The sequence below is a fragment of the Dermacentor silvarum genome, chromosome 8, assembly GCF_013339745.2.
Source record: "Dermacentor silvarum isolate Dsil-2018 chromosome 8, BIME_Dsil_1.4, whole genome shotgun sequence".
NCBI lineage: Eukaryota > Metazoa > Arthropoda > Arachnida > Ixodida > Ixodidae > Dermacentor > Dermacentor silvarum.
In genome coordinates, this window is record NC_051161.1 from 83,187,345 (window position 1) to 83,208,386 (window position 21,042).

At 48.2% G+C, this 21,042-nt stretch overlaps 1 protein-coding gene, 1 long non-coding RNA gene and 1 pseudogene across 2 annotated transcripts in view; 1 reads left to right on the forward strand and 2 right to left on the reverse strand.

Annotated features, from left to right (window-relative positions):
• The window catches only part of LOC125947796 (uncharacterized), a 290,580-nt gene that overhangs the window by 109,754 nt on the left and 159,784 nt on the right, over positions 1-21,042 (forward strand). The gene's annotated exons all lie outside the window — the stretch shown is intronic.
• Positions 1-21,042, reverse strand: part of LOC119461523 (sodium-coupled monocarboxylate transporter 2-like) — a 243,821-nt pseudogene that overhangs the window by 35,251 nt on the left and 187,528 nt on the right.
• LOC119462243 (uncharacterized) lies at positions 1,091-3,035 on the reverse strand. The gene is made up of 2 exons (XM_049673145.1): positions 2,523-3,035; positions 1,091-1,806 (listed from the first exon to the last, which is right to left on the reverse strand). The coding sequence occupies exons 1-2, from the start codon at positions 2,850-2,852 to the stop codon at positions 1,198-1,200; spliced, it is 939 nt and encodes a 312-aa protein (XP_049529102.1). The 5' UTR covers positions 2,853-3,035; the 3' UTR covers positions 1,091-1,197.

A 21,042-nucleotide genomic window follows, 5' to 3' on the forward strand; every position in this document is an offset into this window, starting at 1 on the left:
CGCTATGTAAAATTCAGTGATAAGGTGAACAGTTTGATGACTCTGTTCAGTTTCCCCTTGTATGCAGCAATATTTTGTAAGGCTAATTTCACAGAACAAGTTCACTAGGTCCTTTCATGTGTGCACTTACATTACCTATAACAGGACTACAAATATGCATATTTATCACTTTCGGGGTTTGCAACCCTTGCAGAACCAAGCCTTCGCTTTCGGAGGGCGCTTCAAGTTGGCACACTGAAAGTGAAACCATTTACCCTCACAGTCTGGGCCACTGCATTCTACCATGTCTCCAGACTCTGGACCACCGCAATAACAGAAATGCAGTGCTCCGTCATCAGAAGAGTCTTCAGGCCCATTTTTGTTCTCTGAAGATGTTGTCCAGGTCTTAAATAACAACTCTGGCAACAGGACTATCTTGAAAAAATCCCTACTCCTGTTCACGACCCCTTGACAAAATTCGGCATCCAGGAAGATTCTTTCAAGATGGCTATCTGCTGGTGTCCACACAAAAAAGTCGCAATAGCTGCGCTGGCAAACAAAAAGCTGCATTTGTATTTGCGTGTAGTAAGCATGTTGTCGTTTCAGCTTTAGTGTATTATCACTAGCAGCAACTTCTAAGCAGCCACTTTTCTGGGTCACAACGTCCTTTACACAAGCAGCTGAATATGGGCACTTAATTTCTAAAACGCCATCTTGGCAGCAGGCACAAGAAATCAGGCCATCTGGGCTTGCTGCCATGTGGGGCTCATGTGAACTAATATGCAATCCAGACTTGTTGCAAACAAACTCTTTGTGCTGGCTGGATGCTTCAGCAACGTATTGGTTCCTGGCAATGTCCTCCTTGCGCAGACCCCAATTAGTTGCAGGAGAAGAAAACTTGCTCTCCTCCGGGTAGCAGATCTTCTTAACCAGGCTCACAGATGGCTGAGTCAAGGTCGTTCGGCAAGCTGCGTGGGCTGTCGATGCTGTGACCCGGCCTGCTCTGAAGGCGAACCATGTTGGTGAGGCCGACTGACCTCTCGTTGCCGCTTCCACATCTTTACAGACCTGCATTTTCAATACAATGACTTTTCACACTAATTCAATGTACATGATCACAAAACTGCATTTAGCTAGCAGCAACCATGCAGGTTGGGCAATGTAAACACTGGTAGTTTCAAGCTTTTAGCAGTGCCTTGTCTGTCATGCAACATGTAGTTACTTTATATCAATAAAGCTATCCTTCAATGGAAATATAAATACCTTTGGCTCTACAACATACGCCTGGGCAAACATTTCGCACTCCTCCAGCATCGCATCCCTTGACAATGGCTTGTCTCTTGCCAAGTGTCCGAGAAGAGCAGTGGAGTGCTTCACTTGCACAGGAATGAACTCCTCGCAATAGTCCTTTTTCAGTGCCAACACTGCAGAATATTTGCCAGCCTTCTTAATTCTGTCGAGAAAGCCCTTCCATTCGCACTGTGAAGGCCTCTCAATAGTGGTGGCTGGTTTCTTTGAGGATGATGATCGATGTCCATCTAGCCGCCTTTTCTTGGTGGTAGCTGACGCAAAGTCGATGTGTGCAAGTGGCGCACAAGGCACAGTACTTGAGTATGGAGGCAGCCATGCATTTTCCTTATCAGTGCAAGCCTGACCATCACGAAAGTTTGAAGCTGCTTCTAAATAGAAGAGCAGTGCACCAATGTGTGAGCAGGCTTCGCCGAGACCCGCCATACACGTGCAGTGTGCAGCTTTGACCATTCCATCCTGCTTGACAAGAAGCCATGGCTCGAGTGGCTGAGTGGAAATTGCCTGGGAGTGGTTTACCTGCAAATGGAGGAAGTGATCTATTTAGCTGCTGGTTCTATGCATGCTGAGAACACAGGTTGCCCCACTGCACAAAAAGCAAGGCGAGTTACTAAATCAGCAGTGAGTGAAACTAATGTAGGTGTATCCATGAGTGTAAATAAGCAAAACACCAGCGAGTGGTTTTTATGCTTGCACAATCGAATCGCAACTGCGCATACGTATGCAAAGCTCGCGGCCTCGTCGGTAGCGATAATTTGTAGAACGTAGTAAACGCTTGGGCAGGTGACGGGAATTTGCAAAAAAAAAAAAGGAAGGGGGGGGGGGAGAGGGGCTGGAGCAAGGTGAACCGCTGGAAGTAGCCGCTAAACAGCAAGTGTTTCTAAAGGTGCAGCATGGTGGTAGCTGACTTGTTGCGTACAAACGATTTTCTTTGGTATCGTTTTCGCTCCCTTAACTCCGGAAGGCACTGCGTTGCTGGACGCTGCGCTGCGCGAAAGCCTACTCCTGAAATTTTCATCTACTATCAAGGAGCAACGGTACATAAACGATGAAAAAAGTGCCGCTCGCTGGCAGTAACTTGAGAAAGTGCTACGATGTTTCGCTGCGCAGCGAAACATTCCGAACACGAATCACACTACTGTCACACACATTGGCAAGTATTACCCGTTAGCGTTACAATTCGACCCGGTAATACAAAGACCAACTAGCTGATGTAGCGTTTTAGATTGTCTTACCTTCGTGCGCACAATGACGTGCTCGCCGTGTCTTCTCAGCTGGGGTTCTTGAACAAAGCCGCTGGTCAAATAGTTGTGCGACTCCAGGGATTTTCTTGCTTTCAGCTGTTCGTGAGTTATGAAGCTTGTAGCGTGCACAAGGTAGTCCTTAATATCAGAAAGTTCTACCTTGGGTACGAGCGCGAGATCAAATGACGCCTCTTTGCCAGTAAGCATAAGTGGATCGACGCCACCGCAAAGCTCCACTTTCTCGACGTAGCGCACCTTCGCACCGGACTCTAAATTCTGCGCGTACGTGCTTAAGTGCATTAATGAGGGGCTGGCATTCATGCTTGCAAAGTTGCAAGAGATAGGCACTTTAGTGACTCCTCCTAAAGTAAAAAAAACACACACATCGTCAGCGCTTCAACAGCGGAGATAGGCTTTGTTGACACCGACTCCCCAAAAATATGGCGGTTTCATAGTGGCCAACGCAGCTTGTGCCCTTTCCGCTACAGCGCCCGCCAGACTGCTCTTCCGTGACGTCACGTGAATACCACCTATACTGTCTACGATGATGGAAAGAATTGGAACACAGCCACCATGTACACATTGTCAACTACTCAGTGACCCAATTTGGTCCGATGGCTATTTTCGAACACGGTTCCCTCAGCAAAGCAGCCCGATGCGCTATACCCACTCGACGACGGACTACCAGTGACACACAGACAGGCGGGAAAACGGTTAGATACACACGTACATAGATAGATATATAGATAGCCCCCGGAAAGTGCGCGAGGTACCCTAAGAACGCTAACGCCTTGTTATTACTCCGAGCCAGAATAGACATCTCCCTGTTTGCAAACAGAGTGACGTCACTGGGGGGCCCCTCCCCTCTGGAGCGCCTCCGAAGCGGGCGCTGGTTGGCAAAAAACGTTCGTGCGACCTGTTCTCTCTGCATAAGAGCGCTGCTTGTATATCAACTGCCGCGATCGGAAGTCCGGCGTATAGCGATTTCTTGAAGTGACAGCATTTACGAACTGTGCTTAGGAAGTATAATCGTCCCCGTTTTACCGGTACAACAACGTAGCGTTATTGCCGAGTGCACGGTTCCCGTAAGTCAGCGTGCGGTGATTTCGTAAAAGTGCGCCTCTTCCGTAGGTCAAACATCCACAAAAATGTATTATTCCTGGAAAACGAACATTTTATCACGGATTATGCACATTTTCGCAATGGCAGACTGGTCTTCGAACACAAAGTTGTATTGCATTGTCGTGAATGCACTGATTTGCGCCCCATTTACACTGTAGCTTTAAACGGTATACAAGATGAACTTCGTCTACGTCAACACGGTGGCTCAGTGGAGCCGTACCAAGTAGCGGCGCCTAAATTCAGATGAGAGAGAAATGCAGAAAAACTTATTACCCTGCTTTAGCAGCATGGTAAGATACTCTAGGTCGACAAAATTAATCCGAAGCGTTTCCTTACACTGCCCCCCATAAGCCGTTGTGCAGCTTAGGGATGTTAAACACCATAATTTAATTTTAATTATTAGTCTCGGTCATGGGAATGTACAAAGCAAAATCTTGCATAAGTGCATAATCCGTTGCGCGGTAACTTCGCTGTGTCTGCTGCCTCCTTTGCTGCTCTCACCTTTACAAGACCCAACTTTTGCATGTTTACGTGCATCATCACGGCATAAAGTCTGTACCATGAAGGTAAATACACCAATAACGAAAAAAGTTGAGTTTTACTTACGACCCGTGGGATCTGCGTTAAATCGCGATAATTTCAGTGGTTTGCCTTTTGGGCATTTCCCGTGGTTAAATGTATACACGCAGCTTCGGCAGTGGTCAAAACATCGTAGGAGCTCATTTGTAGTCATACCTTTAAGTCGATAAATTATGCTCAAACGAAGTTTTTTTTTTCTGCACTCAGCGCGGATGGCCCCGAAATACATGCGCTCGCTAATCATCGCGTCTAATTCATTCTCACCTGTTCAATAATTACGGGTCCTGAAGTTCAATCGGAGCCTGATCGCTACGACTGGTTTTATAACACGCAACACGTGTCCACAGTCTCGTAAGCGAGATGTATTGCTTATCGCGTAATACACCACTCACAGGCACACACACACACACAATGCGGTCCGTTTCTCTGTTTCCCTACGCTAAGATGAGCCGATATCATCGCTGTTCTCGCCGCACACTTTACCACAACAAATGTGGCACACATCCATGGAAAGGCGATATTCTTCATTCCACAATTCGTCGCAGACCACCACCACGTTGTTCAGGTTCGCAAGTAAAATAGGCCAGCGTCGCCACATTTTCTTCGTGAAGTTTACCACACGCCGATGTTCACCGACAAACATTACTGCTAATCTGGCTGGCAAGAGAATTGTGGAGGTTCTCGTAAAAATTAAGAAATGAACAAAAGAAATAAAAACACGCGCCCACGTGGCGCCCACCTACAGCAACTAAAGCGCGACTGCACCACGCAGAAAGCCGGCGGCGGCTGTCTTTTATTTTTTTTTCCATGGTAAAAACTATAGGAGAATGGAATAAACTACATTCAGAAATATTTGACCTTCGAAAAGAAGTTAAAATCACCGATTTTTAATTTTAATTTCATGTTTATTTATTTGTATGAAGAGCTGTATAAGCAGCTTGTATATATTGCTCTTACTGTTGTGAATATTCCCACCTTGTAACAGCCCGAAAGCGCTCACAGTATTAAAAAAGAAGAAGAAGAAGAAAGAAAGAAAAGAAAACCTTTTTGCCATAATATTTGTACCTCCATATATCTTTGTACTATGCATTGCTTACCCAGTTAACATTTTGACACAGTGCATTTTCTTCACACAGTGCGAGAACATCTTAACTGAAACAGCAATGCATTGCGCTGTTCGATATGGCTTCTGGGAGCACCGAAGAAAGAAATTCAATATCGTCGCCGTGACGCAGCACAGGTGTATATCTATGCTTAGCGTACGAATGCGTCACGTTCTAAACCATTCAACTGTTCAGTTTTTTTTTTAGTTTTATTTCGAACGTGATTTAAGAAATAAAAGGATACAAAATGCACGAGGAGTATTGTTGTGGAGCTGAGAGTTGCGGAAGCTCTCGGTATTTTCAACATCATAGGATAACAACGCTTTCAAAATAAGCAATGTGAAAGCTACATCAGCGTAGCTGCTGTGCTTGCTAATCAATTTTTGACCTTTGCCATGTATTAATTCTCAATTCCAACAGAACGGAACAGCATCGACTGAACTCCGCGAGCTGACGTTGGGATGGCAGCAGCCCACCGAACCACAGTGCCTAGCGCAGCCAACTTGAAATGTCTTCCAGCTCCACTCTTTCATTTCCATCATGTATTGTTTTTCTTTCACGCGGACATAAAATGTCCACGCATGTTTCAAAATATGTCTGACTTCCTGCATCACGTCAATGAGAAATAAAGAAAAGCTGGTCAGTGCCACATGTTTGCTCGATTGTGATTATGCAGTCTTGAAAAGGCCCCCAAATCTCACGTGACATTTTTCAACGCGGTTTAAGTAAACACGTGCGTCGCGTACAGAATGCACTGACGATAACCCTTCGAGAAAATGGCAGCGCTAACCTCAGCGGGGAAGCCACAAATCAAGCAAACAATCACGTGCCCCTCCCCGAGCTTTACCGGTATCTTACTGAGAGGTTGTGAAGCCATCAGGGTCATGTAGGTGACGTCACCAGGGAAAAAAAAAGCAGTCAATTGGTGCGGCTAGCACGTCTTTTCCATGCAGTCGCACGCCCCGCGTCTCCTCGTCATTTAGTTTGCCTGTCGTGCGCAACCAACTGGTTCTCACTTCGTGTAGCCGTGTTTTGCGCGGAGTGTGTGGCGGAAACAACGAGTAGTCGAAAAGCGCGGAGCCCAGGGGCGTTATAACGTAAAGCTATTCCAATCTAGTTCTATTCCATTTGTGCAACTAGCCCTCCACAAGAGGAAAATAAATTTTAGGCCACGCCCACTTCACCTGTATGTAACGTGACGTCACGACAACTGCGAAAGCTCCCCATCGGATATGAGTTGTACGCCTATATATATTTCTGACTCTGCGCCTTTTCCGCCCTTAGCCCTCCGCTATTGGCCAAAATTCTTGCGAGATGCGCACACTTCGCCTGTCTCTCAGGTGATTTCACAAAACCGCGAGGACTCTTCACGTCAAAGTGGCGTGTACGCACTATACAGATGCAATAATATTGTTACGTGTGGAAGGACACAGACGAAAGAGGCTATGTACCGGCTATTTACACTGGAGCCAGACAGCCAGGCCCACACTCGCTCGCACCAAGAGCACAGACACACTTCATCGTCTTTCTCGCGGTGGCTAGTCCCTTGAACATCTTTCGATGATATCGTAATACTACCCCCCCCCCCCCCTCCGGCGGCAAAAGCGCCGTCACGGTGCTGTTCCAATGCGCTGGGAGAGTTGTAGGGTTTGAGTCGGGCGACGTGGACAATATCACTGGTGGTAACAGCGGAGGACGTAGTGGGCGTGGCGAGAACGATTTCGTAGGTGACATCGGTCACTTGGCGGAGTACGCGACATGGGCCGGTGTAACAGGAGAGCAGTTTTTCACAAAGGCCAACTTTACGCGATGATGACCAAAGCAACACGAGGGTGCCGAGCGCAAAATGCACATCACGGTGACGGAGGTCGTAGCGTTGTTTCTGTTTTTCTTGAGACACTTGCAGACGAACACGCGCAAGTTGGCGAGCATGGTCAGCACGAGCGGTTGCATCATGGGCATAATCGCTAGTGGAAGCTGTGGTGGACGGAAGCACAGTGTCTAGTGGTAGCGTCGGTTCTCGGCCATACAAGAGGTAAAACGGGGAAAAGCCAGCAGTTTCGAGACGGGAAGAGTTGTACGCAAAGGTAATGTAAGGTAGAGCCAGGTCCTAGTCAAGGTGGTCGGCTGAAACGTACTTCGATAGCATGTCTGTAAGCGTGCGGTTCAGACGCTCAGTGAGGCCGTTCGTTTGTGGGTAGGAGGTGGTAATTTTATGCTGTATTGAGCAGGCACGCATGATGTCGTCAATGACTTTGGACAAGAACGTACGGCCACGGTCAGTGAGCATTTGACGCGGAGCACCATGCATCAAAATGATATCGTGGAGGAGGAAGTTCGCGACGTCAGTAGCGCAACTGGTCGGAAGAGCGCGTGTTACGGCGTAGCGGGTCGCATAGTCCACAGCGACGGCACCCCACTTGTTTCCTGATGTAGATTCCGGAAAGGGGCCGAGAAGGTCTAAGCCAACACGATGGAAGGGCTCGGCCGGGATGTCGAGCGGCTGTAGGTAACCAGCGGGGAGCTGGGAAGGCTTCTTGCGTCGTTGGCAAAGTTCACAAGCGGCGACGTAACGCCGTACGGAACGGGCAAGGCCCGGCCAGAAAAAGCGGCGACGTACTCGGTCATAGGTTCGAGATACGCCGAGGTGTCCTGCCGTTGGTGCGTCGTGAAGCTCTTCCGCATAAAGTTGGACACATTCGCTTTCTAACTGAATTGACAAGCGTGGTGTCATCGCGCACAAGCAAACATGAATAGATCACACTGAATGACCGCAGACAACGACTGTCAAAACGCTGGCAGCAAGCGCAGCCGCTGCAGCCAGCGGGTGAAGAAGCGTGTGGTCTATCGCTTCAACGGAAACTGAGCGGCATTTACAAAGGTCAGAGCCGTGTGGAGATAAGAGACGGTGCGGGCGACGGCCACCACAGCCAGTGCAACCGTATTTGTTGGCAGAGTAGAAACTGCTCCCCCCTGTTGGTGTTTAGGTACTACAAGTAGGAACTCAGAGCCGTCCGGATGAAGGTTACGACGGTACACAGTACCATCGCGGAGGACGAAGACGCGTAGAGTAGCATCGGCCGGAGAGTGTTCCAAACGGTCGATGAGTGCTCTGATGTAGGCATCACGACGTTGCTAGTCGGCGAAATGAAGGAGCTGGGATACTGAGAAACCGCAAGCAGCATTGTCAGTATTGGAGGTGTCAGAGTCGTCAACAGGGTAACGCGACAAGCTGTCAGCGTCTTGGTGCAGGCGGCCAGACTTGTAGATCACGGAATATGAAAATTCTTGTAGTCTCAAAGCCCATCGACCAAGCCGGCCTGTAGGATCTTTTAGCGATGAGAGCCAGCAGAGGGCATGATGCTCAGTGACTACGGAGAAAGGACGACCGTAAAGGTAAGGAAGGAACTTCGCAACTGCCCAAACAACAGCAAGGCATTCCCTTTCAGTAATGGAATAGTTGCGCTCCGATGGTGATAGGAGGCGGCTTGCGTAAGCAATAACGCGATCCTGGCCACGCTGACACTCGGCTAAGACGGCACCTACACCACGACCACTGGCATCTGTACGCAATTCTGTAGGGGCATCAGGGTCGAAGTGGGCGAGAATGGGTGGTGAGGTGAGAAGAGTGACGAGACGAGAGAAGGCGGTGGCTTCTGAAGTACCCCACGAAAATTGTGCGCCTTTCTTCAGAATATTAGTGAGGGGTCTAGCAATTGCCGCGAAATCTTGAACAAAGTGACGAAAGTACCAGCATAGCCCAACAAAACTGCGAACGTCTGCGGCTGTCTTCGGAACCGGAAAGTCTCAGACGGCGCGAGTTTTGTCGGGATCAGGCTGCACTCCGGAAGCGTCGACGAGATGGCCCAGAACAGTAAATTTTGCGGTGGCTAAAACGACATCTGGACGTGTTGAGTTGCAGCTTCGCCTTTCGAAATACATCAAGTATAGCTGTTAGACGCTCAAGGTGAGAGTCGAACGTTGGCGAGAAGACGATGACGTCGTCGAGGTAACAGAGACACGTGGACCATTTAAAACCTTGGAGCAAGGAGTCCATCATACGCTCAAAGGTGGCAGGGACATTGCATAACCCAAACGGCATTACTTTAAATTGGTATAGGCCATCAGGTGTTATGAAAGCGGTTTTTTCTCTGTCCATATCGTCAACAGCAATCTGCCAGTATCCAGAGCGAAGATCAATAGAAGAGAAATAACTGGAACCGTGAAGGCAGTCAAGGGCGTCGTAGATACGTGGGAGCGGGTAGACGTCCTTCTTAGTAATTTTGTTCAAATGACGGTAGTCTACACAGAAGCGCCACGTGCCATCCTTCTTCTTAACCAACACCACAGAGGACGCCCAGGGACTCGAAGAAGGCTCAATGATGTCTTTATCTACCATTTTGGTCACTTCAGTTTGAATTACTCGGCGTTCCGACGCAGAAACGCGATATGGTCGTCGGTGAATAGGCGTAGCATGGCCAGTAGGAATCCGATGCTTGACCGCGAGCGTCTGGCCCAAAGGGCGATCTTCGAAGTCGAAAATATCTCGGTAGGCCGATAACACTTTGCAAAGGTCTTCAGCCTGTGTAGAGGACAGGTCCGCCGCAACCATTTTCTTTATGTTGGGATCGGCGCCAGACGCTGGCACGAGGGACACGCCGAGCTCGGAAGAACCATCAGTTGATAAAGTTGCCACTTGATGGTCGCCGAGGCAATCAACGTGGGCAAGGCAAATACCTTGCGGGAGAACTTGTTTTGTCAACCCAAAGTTAAAGATCGGCATCCGAGTGCAGTTATTAGTAATAGTAAGAATACTGTGAGGCACGCTGACGTCATACTGTAGTGGAATCTCGGGCAAAGGAGTGGCGAGGTACTCGCCATCAAGAACAGGTGGGGAAGACAACAGTTCAATATAGGCTATTGACTTTGGTGGTAGGCGAATAAAGCCACTGGGGCGTAAGCGGCACTGGGGTTCATTAGGAGGTTCTGCGAGAATAGGCAACTCAAGGCGAAGGGTACTGGCAGAGCAGTCAATAAGGGCAGAATGCACAGAAAGAAAATCGAGTCCGAGAATTAGGTTGTGGGGGCAATGAGCAAGCACGGTGAAGAGGACAGGAGTGTGGCGGCCGGCGATGCTGACACGTGCCGTATACATGCCGACGATAGGGACAGTACCGCCATCCGCAACGCGGACGACGCGTGCCGACGCTGGGGTGAGGAGCTTTCTGAGTCGTCGTTGGAAGGAAGCACTCATGATTGAAATGTGGGCCCCTGTATCGATCAGAGCAGTGACAGGATAGCCGTCGACGTCAACGTCAAGAAGGTTTTTGTTCGTAGGCAACGTGAGCAGAGGATTTGAGGGCAGGGTGGACAACGCAGCTTCACCTCCAGAAGCTGCAGTGCCTAGTTTTCCGGCGGCATCCGGGAGGCGATAGGCGGCGAAGAAAAGCGACGGGGTTGGGGCGAACGAGACAAATGGCGTCGAGGTGAGGGCGAGCGACTGTAGCGAAGGTTCGCAGCAGGGGCATCAGCGGCAGTGGGTGCATGGCGGGTGGCATAGGGAGCAGAAGGTCCAAAGGTGCGGGAATAAGCGGCGGCGTATGTCCGAGGAGGAGGTGGCCATCGGTTGCGGCAGTGACGATCGACGTGGCCGATGCGACATCAGTGGAAGCAGATCGGCCTGTCATCAGGGGTACGCCATTCGGACGGGTTGCGGCGAGATGTGGCAGAAAAGGATTGCCGAGGGCGGGGAGGGCAGCAAGGGAACTGGGATACGCTAGGTTGAGACGTCGAACACACGGAGTTCAGACCCATGTTCTCAAATTCCTGTCTTACGACGGCCTGAATCATGGCAATCGTGGTAGCTGGCGGATCGGGAGGCGTCGCGGAGAAAGCTGGGGAACAGGTGGCCTCGAGCTCGTGGCGAACAATACGGGTCACGTCGTCACAGGTGGTGGCCTGACGCGGTCGACCCTCACATGTCGACGTAGCAGCAGTGTTGGGTAGCCGCGTGATGTGGGGTGTGATACGGCGGCTCTTAGCGTGTTCAAGGCGACGGCATTCTTTTATGATGGCTTCGATAGTCGAGACATTGCCGAAAACAAGCAAATTGAAAGCGTCGTTGGCAATGCCTTTTAGCACATCTGCGTTATCTGCTTCAGACATACCATCGTCAGCTTTGCGGCAGAGAGCCAAGACGTCGAGTATGTACGAAACGTACGGCTCTGTAGAGGTCTGAACACGAGACACAAGAGCCTTTCTTGTGGCAACCGTGCGCCCAATAGGGTCGCCGAACAGTTCCCGTAGCGTTTCTTTGAAAGTGTCCCAACTTGTTATCTCGTCGTCATGTGTTTGGTGCCACACGCGTGGGGTGCCGCCGAGATAAAAGATGACATTGGCTAGCATAATCGTTGGCTCCCACCTGTTATTACCACTGGCGTGTTCATATAGCTTGATCCAGTCGTCAACGTCCTTTCCCTCCAGGTCAGAGAACACACCAGGGTAGCGATGTTGGGCAACCGTGACCATAGGAGTCACCGGGGGGCATGGGGACAAGCTCGATGTACCGACCACTTCGGAGTTCCGTGGCGAGGACGGGGATCGCTAACCTCCACCAGAATGTTACGTGTGGAAGGACACAGACGAAAGAGGCTATTTACAGGCTATTTACACTAGAGCCAGACAGCCAGGCCCACACTCGCTCGCGCCAAGAGCACAGACACACTTCATCGTCTTTCTCGCGGTGGCTAGTCCCTTGAACATCTTTCGATGATATCGTAATAATATTGACACGTAAACATGTTTATCTTTCACCGGTGGCCGCTTTTCACCGGCTAACAAATGTTAAACGTTATCGCTCGGCGCAGGACGCGCCTGTATCGGAAGTTTCTAGAACGTTATCGATGCTTCTTTCTGTTGCCTGTTTTCACCGACGCTTATGTTATCTGATTGTATGACCGACGCGAATTGTCTAGAACTTTCTGGAAGACACGCGGGCATCAGGGATTAATCTGGAACCTTCGATGACTCAGGTATAAAAGCCGACGCGCTTCGCCGCTGATCAGATTTTCTACGATCGCCGACTGTGTTCGCCGCTATCGTTGTGCTTTGAGTGTACCTTGCTTTTGTGGGCCCAGGTTCGCCCAATAAACAACCAGACTCGTCGTACACAGTTTTACGACTGTTTTCTTCAGCGTCACTACTACGTGACAATATGCTGAAAAAAAAACTGTTTTTTTTTTTTCTGAATGAGAGTGATGAATGACGGTGAATGCTGTTATATTGTCTTCTTTCTTTTTGTGCGTGCGTGCGTGTGTGTGTATTTTTTTTTATTGCAGACACTTACAAGCTGCTTTCTGCATACAGCTGGTTCAAATGTCCCTGGTACTGCTGCGATAAAAATTGCAGCAGATCCAACGAGTTGGAATCTTTATACAGCGATGCTTTGTGCGAGTCCAAACGCGAATACACGCACGCACGCACGCAAGCGCGGGCGCACACAAATTATACCGAGCCTTTTGTTAAGCGGCGTTGCTGACTAATAGCGTATGCGACGGACGCCTTGAACGCATCATGATTTCCGAGGCAGCGTGCTCATACGTACGTAGAGCATTTCCACCCCATTCTATCCGCAAGAAGCGCTTACTTCCTCATTACCGTGCAGCCGCGAATGCTCGAAGGCGAGCTTTCTGGTTCTTTTTTTTTTTTTTTTCAGAAGCCAGGCCGCAGCACCCACGGTCAAAAAACCCGCGAGGCTCGCGAAGTATAGCTTCGCTTTTAAAACCTGCCCCGGTAGATCAGCGGCCATGGTCGCAATGCATGCATGCATTGCGCTATACTGATCCCGGGGTCGTTGGTTCGATCCCGGCTGCGGCGGCTGCATTCCGATGGAGGCGGATGCAAAAACGCTTCGGGTTTTACCAACCCCCCATTCTCTTTGCCCCATTTCCGTAGCAGCCCGATCGACAGAAGATGTCGATGCTCACCTACAGCTCCGACAGCATAGAAATCTTGCTCTACAAGCGCTTCTGCCCGAAGGCCACGACCCCCTCCCTCCTGGGCTTCCACGCCGGGAACGCGTGGCACTCCGCCGTCTACGCACCGGCACGGCAGTCACGCCTGCGTTCAAAGCCCAATACATTGACAAGTCGCTTGACCCCACCTGTGGAACTTGCACCACGGGTGCGCCAGCCACACCACACCACTTGCTATGGACATGTCCTGGCCAATCCTCACTGCGAAGAATCTGCCTTGCTGGGCTGCAGAGCTCAGTCGTCGCACTCAATGACTGGATCCTTCCAAGAGGGACCCCTCAACACCGCAAAGCTATATATGACAGCTTGCTCATCTACCTTATAAGAAGCAAACCCATTGACATAATCTAGGCACCTCACCGGAAAAAACACTGGGGTTGCCTTTTCATACATGTGCAATTTTCTATTTTTTATGATTTAATAAACGTCTTTCTCTCTTCGGTAACGTGCATTGGATGCGCGTTAAAAAACCCCAGGTGGTCAAAATTAATCCGGAGGTGAAGTTGATCCGGAGTTGATCACACGGATGACATTATTCAGGTCATCCGTGTGATGCGTGGAAGGAAGGAAGGAAGCAAGAGAAAGGCAGAAGGCTGGGAGGTTAACCAGGATAACGTCCGGTTGGCTACGTGTGAAATGTCATCAATGCAACCCTTTGTTAGCTATGAAAGATAGCGTTCGTCTCTGCGTCACTGGCTTCGGGCTCCATCGTTAACACTCGGAAAGCAGACGTCCACCACCGCTTGCGCGCACTTCAACCATACCATCACCGCCGGTTCCAACCGCCCGCAGCCAACAACGTCATAAATGTCGGCAGCCCGCAAGTTGCTTGAATCAGTGTATAACGTACATGCTTCGTTGCCCTATCTTGTGCCATATAAGCTAACGTCCCAGAGGCGTCGTTCCGCCATGCAGTGCTGTACAAAACGCCTGTTCGTTCTTGTTTTTTTTTTTTTTTTTTAGTTTTCCTCATTTTATGGCTGCTTTGTCCTTGTATAGGGCCCTCCTAGCGTCGGCGGTTTTTCTCATTGTACACGAGATAAGTCAGGAGTGTACAGTTTTACGCTGTCGCTTCTTTAGGAATTAAGGCGGCTCCTTATTGTTGGTTTTGATAACAAAAGTTCCACTTCTGCAAATCTACAGCGTTCCCCTCGCCTTTCTCGATGGGCTCGTTATCCAGCGAATAATGTAAAGCAGCGTCAAGTGGTGTAGAGAAAAACCTATACCCAACTGAGGCTACCGTATTTAAAAGAGGCCAGTAAGTCGCCCTAAGGTGCCCGTTATAGCTTATCCGAACGACGGAACAAATGCGGATTTTCTCTTCCTACGGCGCATCGTCGGAATAAACACACGATTTCATGATGCGTGGCAGCGCGCGACGCGCACGGTCGGGAAATGCCGACGAATTTCTCCATAGAATTTCATACAACGATTACTAGAGTCAACTCTGGCGCAAGTATCAACGAGAACTGCAAGCGAGGTGGTCAAGCAACCATGGGAACAATGGGTAGAACTATGTAGGCTCCCTAGGTAGAACGTACTTGGATTTGCCTAAACTTCATCCTTCTGGCTTCAAACGGCTTCGTAAAGCAGTCATTTTCAACAAAGTACTGTGTAATAAATAATTAAGTAAACATTAATAAAATTGTCAGACAGCACGATTTGAACACAGGACCTTTAACACGCAAGTCCGACATTGAAACCATGACGCCATGGACGCATGCACCCACAAGTGCCATAAAACAAGCTCATCAATTTCTCGCGGGCGTGCCAGCGCTATGAGACGCTTGGTGCGTTACGGTTTGGGCACCTCGACAGGCTGAAACGCTGCAATTATAGTAGCTATTGTGTGTTCACAGAGTCTTCTGCACTTATACTCGCGGACGGTAACTTTCTGTGGCAATGAATGGGAAGGTAAAGGGGAGGAGCTTCTGCAGATGTGTTACCGCGCCAAGTATTGACCCTTTTCGCGGAGCATCTTGTTTCTCTAGGAACAAGATGGCGCTTGTGGCGGCGCGCCATACGTTGCCTCAGCGAAAGCGCACGAATACGAAACCATTACCGCTTCTGCCCTGTTTTCGTGCGATCGGCTGCCGGAAATGCAACCGGGTTTTTCGCTCAAGCACTGTGCCCCATTCATGCTGCAAAATGTGGAGCGGTAGATTGAAGACGTTTGCAGTAGTTGGCTGCAAAAATAGTGACTGGCATATTAAGGAATGGAATGAATTTGTGCAACCGAGTTCACGGACCGTTGCTACATATACGGACAGACTCTGCTGCTGGTCCTTCTCAATTTACGACTTTGCTCGGGGATGAAAAAAAATCACTTTTCACAAAAATTTACAAAAAGTCATGTCAGCGTTGTATCGCTAACCTCCAAAGAAAAGACTTTAACCCCGAAACATCGGCAAGAGTGAGTACCGCTCGTTAAACAATCACAAAGGGAGTAGCGTCGCTTCTTGGCATAGTAATTTTCGTGCACGTTGCCTACACCCATCTACCCCAACTCGCACGCAAACTTACGAACACTCTATCACTCTATCGCCAATGTGTTAAGAATATGTGAATGCGCGCACACTTGAATCTGCGACAAAGCATGGGTAATAGCGACTACACCAACATCACACGAATGGTCGAAGTTTAATGTTTCGTGACGGTCCACAGGAGTTAAGCGAGTTACTAGCAATACTACATATTTGTTACAAGCTATTACAAAGAACATAACAGCTCGGTTCCAAGTCTTGTGTGCAGCAAGAGCAAATCTATTGCAAGCGAGCACACCCGCGAGCAATTGGGCAGAAAATAATCAGATAGTAACCACACCAACGAACTTAGTAAGAAACGTGATAAGCCGCTACTTCTAAGTATTTGCCAAACAAAGAACGAAGAGCAAAACACACTGATCCTGATTCATGCAATTCCTAAGCGGAAAGCTTGGACTACATTTTTAGCCTAGTTTTTGGAACAATCACCATATACGCTGATCGCGCCGTTTGGACAAAGCTTAATGAGCTTCGAAGGTGCTTTTAACATGTCCTCTGAAGCTGTGGCCAAAGCTTTGTGCCGATCACCCAGTCAGCGTCTGCGATATCTCCCGAAACAGAGGTTTCCTGAGCCGCACCGGGTGTCATGTGCGTCCATTGTAAACACGGGGGCAACGGAGGCAGCTGCGATAAGTAATGGAGACGTCACCACGTGATCAAACATGGGAGCGGCCACGGGATCGCCGCGAAAAGGGTCTGTAACACCCGCTATAACACGCTTCTCCGGCAGCGTGTTACAGGGCTTTTGGCTTCTCGGAGGAAATCCGCAGAATAAGTCAACTTCAACATTCATCGGTGCGTTTCGTCTCATTTTGCTGTTGTAAATAAGCTGTTTATGTTTTCACTTTCCCAGCTTGAGCTAACACGGATGAAAATATTGGACTTTCTTCAGAAGCGCTCTCGCTTGTGCGCACTTCGCCCCCGTAGCTTTCCCTTCATTACCACAGAAAGTTGTCCGCGAGTATAGACAAGTATAGATTGCTCTAAAATGTACCATAATGAAGGCAGATAAAGCGTAATAAACAAAGCCACAAGAACGTCTGGATCCACAAGCACGAAGATCAGACAAATCCGTGTACTTTCCATCATTTCCATGGAGGCTGAACGATTGCAGCGCCAGTTACGTCTAGTAATTATTGTAGGAAACTCCATAGACATATATATTACCTAGAGGGAAATCGGGCGTTGCGGTGCTGTTGTATGCATAGGAATGCAGGTATATGGTGACTTCGGGTTGGCATCGTTCTCGGAAAGCCAGGAAACCTTGAAGACGCGCCTGGCTAGCACCGTTCCGGTTGTCACAATGATTCATTTCCTACTAAAACCACACGTAAAGAGATGCTTTAGCTTTATTATTACACAAACACTTATTTTCTTCAATTATGAAGACTTGTGATTGATGTACAATTATATGAAATGTAAAAAGTATCAACGGGACGCTAAAGATGGAGCAGAGACAAGATTCCCGCTTGCTTTGTTGTCGTCTGTTCTTGCTTTTTTTTCGCTTTATTATGCACTGTTCGTGAGTAAACTTTATTGAAAAATGTAATACGGATGAATGAAACCATTTTATGAATATTTTATTTTAAGAACGCATAATCTGTGTAGTCATATCCACGTTTTAGACGAAGCCTCATACAACACAAGCCAGCACAAGCCTCGCACGCCCATATACCGTCATTCCCATGACGGCATGCACAGCGCTCGTTAGAAAACTCCCACAGGCGATGGCGCCAGATTTTCTTCTACGTAATATAATCAGGAACTGTATGAGAAAACTCTACGTATTTCTCACGCCCGGATTTTGGCGATCGAACGCAGCGGATTTATCCTAGAATGCTTCGTAAGTCTGGCATGTATGGCGCTGTCCTTTCTCAGTATGGCGCTGTCCTTTCGTGGACAATACCGCTTTCGAGGACACAAATTAGATTGTACTATAATAAAACAAAGACTCGTCGTTGTTCGAATTCAAGGATAACAACCACGATGAAGGCTACACTTTAATGAGCGCCAACCGTCACTTCTTCCAGAGCTGCCATGTTGACGCTATTCTCACACCAGACTGTCGGTATCGTTCCCGAAGAGTGTGGATTACAAAGTAGTCATGGTAGACAACGGCGCAAAATTTCACATACTGATGTAAGAAAGGATTGAATGGCACTAACGCTTACTATCAAGCAATTTATAGAAGAAACTTAGGGGCATAGAAACCATGCAAGGAATAACAACGCCGCTAGATTGAAGCCGCTATGGTGGATTTGGTACATAAAACCCCATATTTTTTTTATATAGATTGAAGCCACTGCCATAATGAGAACTTGTTAAGAGCACAAGCCAACTTATCAATGCATTGTCGTCAGTGCAAATGTACTTCTAGTTTTCAAGGAACAGAATAGAGAGAGACAAAAACTTTAATGATATCCTGGGGATACATGCCTGGCTGATCGCCTTTCACGCTACTGCAGGTGCGGTGTGAAGGATATGGATACACAGTGATCACATCAATAGATAAACAGCACATACAGTAGTGAACAGGCAGATAAGATATTTTGCATACGGGTCTTCTGAGCTAAGCTGTTAAGAACCTTCGTGATACGTTATGCCAGACCGTTAGCCTAGCGCAATAGACTCTTGAACGCACACTGTCATCTTACGTTGTTCACATCGCATAGCTCACCCACCGTGCACACAACTTGCGTGCACGGTGGGTGAGCTATGCGGTGTGTGCGGTGGGTGGGTGGGGTGGGTGGGCACTCACACCTTGTTTGTAACGCCAACGCTGAAGGCGCGGATGGCTGCCCTGGAGTCGCTGAAGATGTTGGCATGTTTCTGATCCAGGAGGGCCAAGGCAATGGCGACTTGCTCGGCCGCACATGACGACGTGCTTCGTACCGAAGCTGCGGTAATGGTCGAACCCCTGTGGTTGATGGACACTACTGTGAAATTTTTGCTGTTGCCATATTGGGCCGCGTCAACGAAGCAGCTGCCGCCAGGGAGTTCTGTCGCCCGGAGTAGGAGCGCCACGACCCTGGCCTTCCTTCTTTCCACGTTGAGCTGGGGATGCATATTGCGCAGGGCGGGGGATATGATAATGTGGTATTTCTGCTCTTTCGGAAGGCCCTGGTAGGAGTCTTCGACCTTAGCTGGGGGACGCCCATCTCTGTTAGGCTGATGAAATTTTCATTACTGGTGGAGAGGCTGCAGCAGGGAACGTTCTCTTTGGGACAAACACGCGCGATTCCTGTTGCCCCTCACCCCCTAGCGTTGTGGCCGTGACTCGCTGTGGCTGTTGGCAGCAAGCGAGTGAACTCTGTACGTGCGCGTCTTCTGGCGTGTGACACCACGTGTGCTTACTTTGTAGGCTAATGCTTACTGCCGTTTATACTGCCCATAATATCTCGAGCCAAATCTTCGTCTTCCGGGTGAACCGGGACTGTTTTAATGCGAAAGCATTACATGGCCCATTTCGCGAAAGTCCGGCGGCGGCGTGACCAAAACATGGTACCAAAAATGGCAGGCGGCGCAAAGACCTAACACACGTCAATAAATGCTCGGATTGACGTCAAATTTCTTAGTGCCTTACACAACCCGGCATCGTGTCTTCCCTAGGCAAAAGCTCACTTAGTACTTTTGATAATGTGCGGGTCACCAGCGTCACCGTCTTCTATCACGCGCTAACGATCCTTCAATACGAAAGGGCACCGCTGCGCTCCGCGTATCCATTTCTTCGCCAATAACACACAGTGGGTAGAAGCCACATACGTGACAGGAACCAACAACAACAACAACATTGTAGACGCGAAATCACTAGTGTATAAAATGAGGTGAACCACCGCCATCACCTCTCAAAAGGAACGCCGTGCAAGTTTACAGCGTGCGACGACACGCGGATCAATACCTAAGTGAAAACATTTCACCAAAGCGACGCATACCATCCTTTCGCAATCCCACACGTAAGCAGATTTAAGTGTCTCGGCCAAACTGTTCTCCCTTTTCTTTTTTTCCTCCTTTTTTCTGTTTTTTTTAAAATTTTTTTTTTATGAGCCGCGTATTTGAACGTTGTCCGCAACTTGACTTGTTGGTAATATTTTTTGTGTTATTCCAGATCAATAGTATCTTACCACGTTATTCATTCAAGTTCTGCACGTAACAATTATATGCGCTTTCTAACCCAAATAAACCTTGGCAAATAAAACGCCATTTTTCACCTATGAAATCAAAAGAGAAATAAACGTCGAGCAACACGTTTGATTTTTCTTTTTGTCTAAGACAACACGTGAGCGGAATCCACTGCACACTCAGGCAAATAATACCCTCGAGGGTGAATTGGATGTCGAAACGTCCTTTCTGAACCCTTGCTTTTTCTGAAAATTTTTAAAAGCGCTGCATTCGTAAACAAAACACCATTAGTGCACCTTGTTATTAATTTCAGGGTGTTAAAAATGTGCGTTGCGCGCGACATACACTTTGAAGAATTTGAACGTACTCGGGCACTTCACCATTTCAAGCAAGTAAAAAGCAATAAGTGTCTACTTCCCAACGGTTTGCGCCAAGTCATTGTTCGAGCATGTCATGTAGGCTATGGATGTCAACCCGCTGTCTTCATGTAGTATCGGTCAAAAAAGTTTACGGAGCACGAGATCTCAAAAAATGCTAAATATCCGAGCAGCCTTTAAAAGTAGCCACTAAAACCGTACATCACAATGCTGTTCGCATGTACCAGTAGAGGCTGGATATGGGAATACCAGGCTGGGTTGTGAGGCTGCGGAGATATTCAGCTTTTTGTCAGATCCCTTGGTCCGTAAACTTTTTTGGTCGATAGTACATGACATCCCGGTGGTTAAGTGGAAAGACATAACTTTATTATTATTATTATTATTATTATTATTATTATTATTATTATTATTATTGTTGTTGTTGTTGTTGTTGTTGTTGTTGTTGTTGTTGTTGTTGTTGTTGTTGTTGTTATTATTATTATTATTATTATTATTATTATTATTATCATTATTATTATTATTATTATTATTATTATTATTATTATTATTATTATTATTATGTCCCGCAGCATGGCGCCCAGTAAGGGCGCATGCTTGCTCTGCTCGTGCCGTTTTTTCGGAAAGCAGCAGTTTTT

What these genes read in the sequence shown, in the direction of transcription:
- LOC119462243 (XM_049673145.1), bottom strand. Translation starts at nt 2,852, where the DNA reads ATGAATGCCAGCCCCTCATTAATGCACTTAAGCACGTACGCGCAGAAT. An exon ending in ACGTCATTGTGCGCACGAAG is followed by an intron (nt 1,807 to 2,522) that starts GTAAGACAATCT and finishes CTCCATTTGCAG; the next exon opens with GTAAACCACTCCCAGGCAAT.